Source organism: Neophocaena asiaeorientalis, unplaced genomic scaffold, assembly GCF_003031525.2.
Source record: "Neophocaena asiaeorientalis asiaeorientalis breed wild unplaced genomic scaffold, Neophocaena_asiaeorientalis_V1.1 scaffold357, whole genome shotgun sequence".
NCBI lineage: Eukaryota > Metazoa > Chordata > Mammalia > Artiodactyla > Phocoenidae > Neophocaena > Neophocaena asiaeorientalis.
Window position 1 is genome coordinate 1100413 of NW_020173270.1, and position 9691 is coordinate 1110103.

The 9691-nt window shown below is 58.8% G+C and overlaps 1 protein-coding gene across 1 annotated transcript; it reads left to right on the forward strand.

The window, feature by feature from the left end:
* Positions 1-7939, forward strand: S1PR2 (sphingosine-1-phosphate receptor 2). The gene is made up of 2 exons (XM_024745686.1): positions 1-167; positions 5475-7939. The coding sequence occupies exon 2, from the start codon at positions 5517-5519 to the stop codon at positions 6573-6575; it is 1059 nt and encodes a 352-aa protein (XP_024601454.1). The 5' UTR covers positions 1-167; positions 5475-5516; the 3' UTR covers positions 6576-7939.
* Positions 7940-9691: the final 1752 nt, after the last annotated feature.

Below are 9691 nucleotides of genomic sequence, written 5' to 3' on the forward strand. Positions count from 1 at the left end.
AGTGGGGGCCGAGGCGGCGCCTCTCCTGGTCCCCCTACGTCCCCGGTCCCCAGCCCCGGGACGCAGAGGAGCCCGGCGGGCAGTCCCAGCCCTAGCCGCGGCCGTCCCGGGGACGCAGACGCCAAAGCCCCTCCGGCCAGGGCAAGGACCCGGGTCGGCCTAGCCAGGTGAGCGTGCGTGGCGAGGGGGAAGCAGAAAGGGCGGGCCCTGGTCCCCGGAGGTCGCGGGATCGGAGCTAGGGGCGCCGGCCAGGGGTCGGGGGCGTCGCGGGCGCGCACGCGCCGCCCGTGCTCCTGCTGCACCGAGAGAGTGGTCATCGTGCGCCCTCTCCACGACCCCAGGAGGCCCCACTACCTCAGCCGCGACCCCCCAGACTGAGCTCCCGCCTTCTCCAGCGGCAGGAAGTTGGCCCCGAGGAGAAGGCGGAATCCGAGCGCTTTCGGCCGGAGACTGGGAGGCTGGATGGCGTGCCCCCGGACCGGGGGTTTGGGGAGTGTGTATGGGGGAGGGGAGGACTCCCCTCTTTGCTGACTCCGGCTGGGCGAAGGCGAAAGGTGCCGCGCGCCGCAGTACCTCCAGGCCAAGGGGCGGGGCCCCAGAGGAAGGCAGTTGCCCACCTCCACATCTGGTCCTCTGCCTCAGTTTCCCCGAGTAGTTCGTCTCTTCCAGTCCCCCCGCGGGGTCGTGGCTTTGTTCTGGAAGGAAAGTGAACCTGACTGCGTGGCTCCGGCGTCTCTTCTTTCCCCTGGGACCCGGGGATGGGGCGTGGGTGAAGGCACCCGTGGCGCGGACCCCGCGTGGTTCCGGGCCCAGCCAAGCGTGGGAACCTCGCCCACTCCTCTGGCACGAGTTGACTCACCCGGGGATTTCCATCCCCTCTCCCGACTGTGCCCTAATCGGACGCTCCGGGCGCCACGCGCTGAGCCCACGGTCCCCCGCGTGGTGCGACACGCGTGCGGCATTCGCGGTGCAGCTGCTGCTGGGATCTGTCCCCACCTCTCCCCAGTCCTCTGGGAATATCGAGGCTGGGCCCCTGGCTGGACGCAGAGGAGCCCCCCACCCCCACTTGGAGATGTGTGGGTCACCCGCGTGTGGCTGTCGCGGGAGAGAGGAGGCGCGGCCCCAGAGGCAGCGAGTGTGGATACCGTGCATTCCACCGCCAGATAAGGAGGCCGAGACTGCAGCCCGAGGGCGGGGGCGGGTCGTGGCGCCGTCTCCACGGAGACGCCCATCTGGGCTTCGCCTGGTGGGGATGGCCTCCCAGCGGACCAGGGGCGTCTCCAGCCTCCCTTGCTGTTGTTTGGGCCTGGGCTGAGTTTAGGAGCCTCCGCCCTCGGGGACCCACTGGGGCCTCGTTCGTTTGGTCATCCATCCACCCACCCATCCATCCATCCATCCATCCATCCATCCATCCTACATGTTTTCTGAGCGCTTTCTGTATGCCAGGCATGATTCCAGGGAGTGAAAACAGACTTCGTTGCTGTCCTCTGACACACATTCTACCCTGGAAACAGACAGAAAACAAGAAATACAATCATTATTGCTGAAATTGGCAAGTGCTGTGAATATAATAAAAAGATGCTGAGGTAGAAAGGGCCTAGGGGAGGCGGCTAGGATAGCCTGGTGGTTAGAGGAGGCCACCAAACAGAAACCTGAAAGATGGGCTTTGTGGGAAGGCCATGTCAGGTGGAGAAACAGCAGAGGCAAAAGCTCTGAGGTAAGAACGGGGCTGACACGTCAGAGGCCAGTGTGGTTGCAGTGGACTGACCCTGGGGGAGAGTGGGAGGAGGCGAGGTGGGCAGGGGCCAGACCATTTTAGGTAGTGGGGAGCCATGGAAGAATCTGGAGCTGAGGAGTGACATATTGGAGCTATAAATTTAAAAGCTCCCCCTGGATGCTGCATGGAGACTGGCAGTGTAGAGGGCAACTGAGGGGAAACCAAGCCTAGGGGGCTGCCCTAGGGCATGGGGCATGGGACCAGTGAGTGCCCAGGGGAACAGTAACCACAGGGTCTGCCTCCATGGAACTTGGGGGAGGGGCTCCTGGAAGCCACTGAGGCTTCCTCTTGCCTTCTACTCTCCTAATCTCCCCCTGAACAGTCTTGGTCTGTCTAGCTTCCCTTCCCTCCAAACCCTGTCACTTGTCCCCCTTGCTCCATTTCAGGCCTGGCCATTCCCCAGTGCTGAGCCCAGGGACGTCTTCTGGGAGGGAGTCAGGCCCTATGTTAGCCAGGCCTGGGAGCCTGACACAGGGAGGGGAAGCAGGAAAGGCCTGGGGGTGACTGTGCCAGCCCCAACCTCCAGACCCTGCTTCCTCTTTCTGGGAAGCATGAACCTGCCTTAAGCAAGGTCCTAGTGGAGAAGACGGAGGCATTGTGGGCCTCAGATTCCCCTTCTCTAATGAGCCACCCCTCCTGAGGCTGCCCAAAGTGAGGATCTTCCCCTCAGGGAAGAAGACAGACATTTTGGTCAGTCCCTGGGGTACGAGGGCTGAAACCATTCCTTTCTTTCTTTTTTTTTTTATAAATTTACTTATTTATTTAATTTTTGGCTGCATTGGGTCTTCCTTGCTGCACACGGGCTTTCTCTAGTTGCGACGAGCAGGGGCTACTCTTCGTTGCGGTGCGCAGGCTTCTCATTGCGGTGGCTTCTCTTGTTGGGGAGCACGGGCTCTAGGCACACGGGCTTCAGTAGTTGTGGCACACGGGCTCAGTAGTTGTGGCTCGCGGGTTCTAGAGCGCAGGCTCAGTAGTTGTGGCGCACGGGCTTAGTCGCTCCACGGCATGTGGGATCTTCCTGGACCAGGGCTCAAACCTGTGTCCCCTGCATTGGCAGGCGGATTCTTAACCACTGTGCCACCAGGGAAGTCCTGAAACCATTTCTTATTTCCCTAGGAGGCGGCCATAAATCTTTCTCTTGGCTGCCAGACAAGAGAGGGGTCTGAGCAGCGGCAGAGGGGGCGGCCTTGGGACACACCCTGGGCTTCTAGCCCACCAGCAAGTGTGCTTCCCAGACCTGCGATGGGTCCTTGATTCTCAATTATGATCCCCAGGAGGGGCAGTAGGCCAGGGCAGCCTGGGGGCGTCTGGTCGGGGTGACCCAGCGGTCAGGCCGTGGTTCAAACTCTCCCCGGGGACATCCACACAGTCTTAATAATGTCCTGGAAAGAAGTGAGCTCCAACCGCCTGTAAAGGACCAGATCAGTAGTGCTAGCCATAGAGCGCCCCCAACTGGGCCAATCGAATGTCGAGGATGGAAAGCTCAGGCCAATAGGCGAATTGCTCAATGCCCTGGAATTGAAAATGAGCCAATCAGGGCGCGGGCTGTTTCTGGCCCGACGGCCGGTCTGGTAAGGCCCAGACCTGGGCCAAGGCGGCTGCAATGGGCAGAGGGCATCGGGGCGACCGGGGCTCGTCCGGCAGGGGAACAAGGAGCCTCTGTGTGGCGATCTGGGCGGGGCGACAGTCCCTGGGGATGTGCACAAGCCCTTCTCTGTTCCCAAACTAGGACGGATGTCCCTTCGCCCAGGGGGAGCAGCTGTCTCTATCGGGCCAGGAGCCAGGGCACCCCCTCTGAGGGGGTGTGCGGGACTGAGATGGCTGGACGACCCCGGAAGCCCCTCATCACTCCCAGGCTCACTGGGAACCGGCCTAACCAGCCTTTTCTGGAACGGTGCTCCTGGCACGCCTGGCGTGCACGTGGTCCTTGCTAGGCGTGTTTCCAGGGACCTGGGGAGGTCTCTTCCCACGGCCCCCCCCCCCCCCGCATTGAACTAAAGGCTGGTCTGGAGCTTCCTCCTGGCTCCCCTGTGCCCCTCGTGAAAGGCAGTCACTGCACCAGCTCCTCTGAGACCCCGCCCCCCAACTACCAAGCTGGGGGGAGGCCATGAAGTCAGCCTCTCACCCTCTCTGCCCACGAGCATCTTCCCGCCCCTTCCCCCCACGGCTCAGTTTTCCTTGAGAGAGGGGTGACTCAGGCTTTCATGAAAGTGAATACCGTTCCCCCCTCCCCGCAGGGCTTCACGCCCCCTCACCACTCACATGGCTTCGCACAGCTGCCCCATCCTCCCAGCCAGGACCTCCCAGACGGGTCTCCTGTGGCTCCCCCATCCCATCACCCCCTCCCAGCCTCCCTGCACCGGATGTGACTGGGGAGCTGGAACTCAACCCTGTTTCTTCCAAGGGCCTCACATCTGGATTTCATCTTGGCTGGGGAGGGGGGTGCCAGCGCCCTGCCCACCATGCTAGGACCCTCTGTCCCAGGGCAGGCCTAGATGGTGCTGATGAGATCAGGCTGTTGGGAATCTTGCCTGGTTGCCTCACTCAACATCCCTTACCAAAAGATTGGGAGGAGAGCACCTAGTCCCTAGCTGTGGGTGTGGCAGGAAGAGGGAAGCTAATAATATTAGCTAATATTTATTGAGTGCCTGCTGTATGCTAAGGGTGCCTCCTGTATCGTTCAACGGGATTTTCCCATCACCCCTCTGAAGTGGGCTTTCTTCTCCCCACTGCCCAGATGAGGCCATTGAGACTTAGAGGTCAAGCGTTGAGTGACTTGGCACAATATCCCACAGCGTGTCAGAGGTGGAGCAGAGTTGAACCTTGGATTGCCTGCAGGGTCTGAGTCCTTGAAAATGACATGACCTCTGTGATGCTCAAACCTCAGGTGTCTCCCCAAGACCTTATCTTGGGAACACGTATGGCCTCTAGGCTTAGACCCAGCCTGAAATCCAGGGCAGTGGGTGGATGGTGCTATCAGCGAGAGCATCTCACTGACCCAGGTTGGCAGGTGGCATGACGCCCGAGGCTCCAGTGTTTTCAAGAAATGAGACAATCCGGGCTTCCCTGGTGGCGCAGTGGTTGAGAATCTGCCTGCTAATGCAGGGGACACGGGTTCGAGCCCTGGTCTGGGAGGATCCCACATGCCGTGGAGCAACTAGGCCTGTGAGCCACAACTACTGAGCCTGCACGTCTGGAGCCTGTGCTCCGCAACAAGAGAGGCCGCGATAGTGAGAGGCCCGTGCACCGCGATGAAGAGTGGCCCCCGCTTGCCACAACTAGAGAAAGCCCTCGCACAGAAACGAAGACCCAACACAGCAAAAATAAATTAATTAATTAAGAAATGAGACAATCCCTCCAGGTCCTGGCTAAGACTCCCTCTCTGGGTAGGTGGGTCAGGCTTCCGGAAGTCCATTTTGTGTCTTTCATGCCCTTTGGGGGAGCTTCTGTTCCTTTGAAGGACACTGTATCCTAGAGGTTATAGAGGCTTTGGAGTGGGTCTCTGAGGCTCTTGCCACTGACTAGCTCTGAGGCTTTGGGAAAGTGAATTGAGCTCTCCGGTTTCCCATTTGTAAAGCAGAGATGATGATAATTCTGACTTCACGTGACAGAGTTGGGACTTGAACCACAGCCGTCCAGAGTCAGCCCAGGCAGCAGCCACGGCACTGACCTGTCTGTCTGTCTTTTCTCTCTGCAGCTCTGACAGCCCCATGGCCCCAGCCGGCTACTAAGCCCCACCATGGGCAACGTGTACTCTGAGTACCTAAGCCCCAGCAAGGTCAAGGAACACTATAATTACACCAAGGAGAATCTGGACACGACGGAGACGCCCTCCCGCCAGGTGGCCTCAGCCCTCATCGTCATCCTCTGTTGCGCCATCGTGGTGGAAAACCTGCTGGTGCTCATCGCGGTCGCCCGCAACAGCAAGTTCCACTCGGCCATGTACCTGTTCCTGGGCAATCTGGCTGCCTCAGACCTGCTGGCGGGCGTGGCCTTCATAGCCAATACTTTGCTCTCGGGCTCTGTCACACTGGGGCTGACACCCGTGCAGTGGTTCGCCCGTGAGGGCTCTGCTTTCATCACGCTCTCCGCCTCTGTCTTCAGCCTCCTGGCCATCGCCATCGAGCGGCACGTGGCCATCGCCAAGGTCAAGCTCTACGGCAGCGACAAGAGCTGCCGTATGCTGCTGCTCATCGCGGCCTCGTGGCTCATCTCGCTGGTTCTCGGCGGCCTGCCCATCCTTGGCTGGAACTGCCTGGGCCACCTGGAGGCCTGCTCCACCGTCCTGCCGCTCTACGCCAAGCCCTACGTCCTCTGCGTGGTGACCATCTTCTCGGTCATCTTGTCAGCCATCGTAGCCCTGTACATCCGCATCTACTGTGTGGTCCGCTCCAGCCAGGCCGATGTGGCTGGCCCGCAGACACTGGCCCTGCTCAAGACGGTCACCATCGTGCTGGGCGTCTTCATCTTCTGCTGGCTGCCCGCCTTTAGCATCCTCCTCCTGGACTATGCCTGTCCTGTCCGGGCCTGCCCTGTCCTCTACCAGGCCCATTACTTCTTTGCCTTTGCCACCCTCAACTCACTGCTCAACCCTGTCATCTACACATGGCGCAGCCGGGACCTGAGGCGGGAGGTATTACGGCCGCTGCAGTGCTGGCGGCGGGCAGCAGGGGTGCAAGGGGGGCGGGACGGGACCCCGGGCCACCGCCTCCTGCCTCTCCGCAGCTCCAGCTCCCTGGAGAGGGGCACACACATGCCCACATCACCCACGTATCTGGAGGGCAACACGATGGTCTGAGGGGCAAGTGGGCTGACAACCAGGCCACCACAGCAGAGGGCTCCATGGAGAGGCACCGGGTGCCCTGGGACAGAGACATGGGGCTGCCAAGCAAGATGCCCCCATTCCACAGACCTGGGTGACGGTGAAGATGTTTCACACCTGGGCTGGCTGACTGAGGCACTGACCAGTTGGGTGGCACAACTGCAGCCGGGTCCTGGAGGCCGGCGAGGTGGCTGGAGTGACCTCTTCAGAACTGCATCGTGGGGAGGGCCGGGTGGGGGGCAGACCTGGAAAGAGCCCAGGTGACAGCAGGCAGGTGCTCGAGAGGAGCACAGCGCAGGGGCAGTCTGAGCCTCCGCCCTGGGCCTGACTCCCCTCTCTGAATTTAGCCCCCTTGCCACCTTCTCTTGTGGTTCCACTTCCCTAGAACCACTGTCCTGAGGGGCTGGAGACCTCCTCCCTGACCGTTCTGGGCGGCCCTGGCTAACAGTTCCCGGGCTCAAATCCACAGCTTCCCCAAATTTCACCAGCTGCCACTTTGGCAACTTCTTCCCTTTCTTCTGACTCTTGTGAGTGAGATACCAGGAAAGCACGTGGCGGTGGGGAACTAACCCCCGTTCTCAGACCTCATTGGCCAATTGCACTATTTGGGGCACAGAGGAATCACCCAGGGCTGGAAAAACCGGTCTGGGGGCCTGAAGAGGGCTGTGGGCCTCCCAGTGGGGCAGGGTGGAATTGGAGAAAGTTCTAGGGGAGCTGTTGGTACAGGGCCCCAGACCCCCATAAAACAGCCACCCCCAAACTCTCTCACCTCCAGACCCAGCCGAGGTACCAGATCTCATAAGGCAGGGCAGCCTTGAGCCCGCTGTGCCTCCTTTCAGGTTGTATTGAACGGAGCATGGGGGTAGGGGTGCCGAGGACAATTGTGGGATGCCCTCCTGTTGCCCGCTTCAGAAGGACTTTGCTAAATTCTGTGGACAGATGGAAGGGACATTGCGGTACAAATGTATATTTATGTGTGTCTGTCAGTGTCTGTGTGTGTGTGTGTGTGTGTGTGTGTGTGAGATGTCTGGGATCCCTTCTGCTCACCCTGTTTCCCCAAAATCGATGCTATTTTGTCTCCTCACGTCTGTGTTGAAGCTACCAAAGAGGGATCTGGTCCCCGCACAGACTCCTTTGTAATTCCTTGCTTATGTCCCCACTTGAGAGCTGGGGTGCAGCTCACCTGGGGGAAGGAAACTTCACGCCTCAAAGTGATTTCTCATGACTGCAAAGGCTGGGAGAGGGGATCTCTGGGGGGGCAAGGAGCCAGTCGGGGGCTTGTCTCCCCTCATACAGCTCCCCGGATGCCCCTCATGCCTGAGACCCAGGCCCAGGCCAATAAACGGTTCAATGTCTCTTTCTGGTGGTGGTTGTCTTTTTAGGCTTAAGGTGGCAGTTCCCCCATTAGCCTCCTGTGGCTGGGGGTGGATGGGACAGGGGAGGGTGGCTACTGCTCAGACAATTCATCCTTTGCCAGCCTTTCCTCGGTGCCCCCAGCCCTGGCCCAGCCAGAGACAGGATTGCAGTGGCTTCTGAGAAAACAGGGTCAACACTGACTTTCTCCCTAGGGCAGTTAGCTGGCCCCTCCCAGTGATTAATTAGGCCCAGGACCTCCATGCTATCCTTCAAAGAGAGAGCAGAGGGAGAGAGATGGTCTTGGGAGACACAGGCCCAGATACCGCTCTAAAGCACAGTGTTCCCGAAAGGAGTGGCCCACCTTCCTCAAGCACTTTCCAGGCAGGAAGACAGAATCCTCAGGAGGCTGGAGTTACTATAAACTGCTTTTATGGAGATGTGGGTTCAGAGAAGTTAAGTGAGCTGCTCAGGGTCACACAGCCGGTTGGGCCAGTGCCTGTCTGGATTTGAACTCAGGCGGGCTGACTCTAGATCCTGCCAGCTCCACCACTGAGTCAGAGAAAAGATCCTCAAACCCCTCTTTGCCATGGAAGGAGTGAGGAGCGTGGGCTGCCAGCCTCCACCAGCAACAGCAGGATCCAGGATATGCCCAGCTGGGATGCAGCTGAAAGGTGGGTCCCTAGCTCGGCTCCAGAGTGACACTCCCTCCTTTGCCCACAGGCACAGGGCCCAGTGGCTCCTTTGAAGATAGATCTGGAGCTCTGATGGGGAACCCAGGCCCTCAAGCTGAAGCTCCGCCCAGCAACACCAGTGCAAAGCTAGGGCAGCCAGCTGAAGCGAGGAGTGGGGCAGACGGTGGCCAGAAGCTGAGACCCACACCCCCCATCGGAATTCCCCTTCCTCCAGCAATTCAAAGACAACCTCTGGAAACCTGAGCCCTCGCTGGGACTGGGAGGAGGAAGAAGCACAGGCCAGGCCAGAGTCAATAAATTTCCCCCAAATACCCACATGCTTCCTTCACCTGCTCCTTCAGGCATCCGCTCAAATGCCGTCTCAGAGAAGCCTGCCCTGACCACCTTCTTCCCTCTATCTAGCCCCTCACCTTCTTACCACCTGGCGGTGTAATATACATTGGTCTACTTCTCCCTAATTAAAATATTTACTTTTTTTTTTTTTTGGCTGCACCACACAACATGTGGGATCTTAGTTCCCCGACCAGGGATCGAACCTGCGTCCCCTGCATTGGAAGCACAGAGTCTTAACCACTGGACCGCCAGGGAAGTCCCTTTTTTATTTAAATTTTTTTCTGATTAAAATATGAACACCTTGCAGATAGGACTGCATCCTATTCACCACCATCTCTAGCATCTTTCATAGTAGTTGGCACGTTCCCACCAAAGGACCTTAGCACCTGCTGTTCCTTCTGTTGGGAATGATCTTCCTGCAGACATCTTTGTGACTCTTCTCTCCTCCTTCAAGTCTGTATTCAAATATCACACCCTGGGTGAGGCCTCTGGCCATGAACACAATTTTTTTTTTATCCTATCTACCTCCCTTGCTACTCGCTAACACGCAACACATTTCGCTTCTTTATCTTGTTCATTTTATTATTATTATTATATTTTTGGCCATGCTGCACGGCATGTGGGACCTTAGTTCCCCAACCAGGGATCAAACCCATGCCCCCCGCATTGGAAGCGCAGAGTCTTCACCACTGGACCGCCAGGGAAGTACCT

Bases quoted from the DNA above. Each gene is read 5' to 3' on its own strand.
- S1PR2 (XM_024745686.1), top strand. From the start codon at position 5,517: ATGGGCAACGTGTACTCTGAGTACCTAAGCCCCAGCAAGGTCAAGGAA.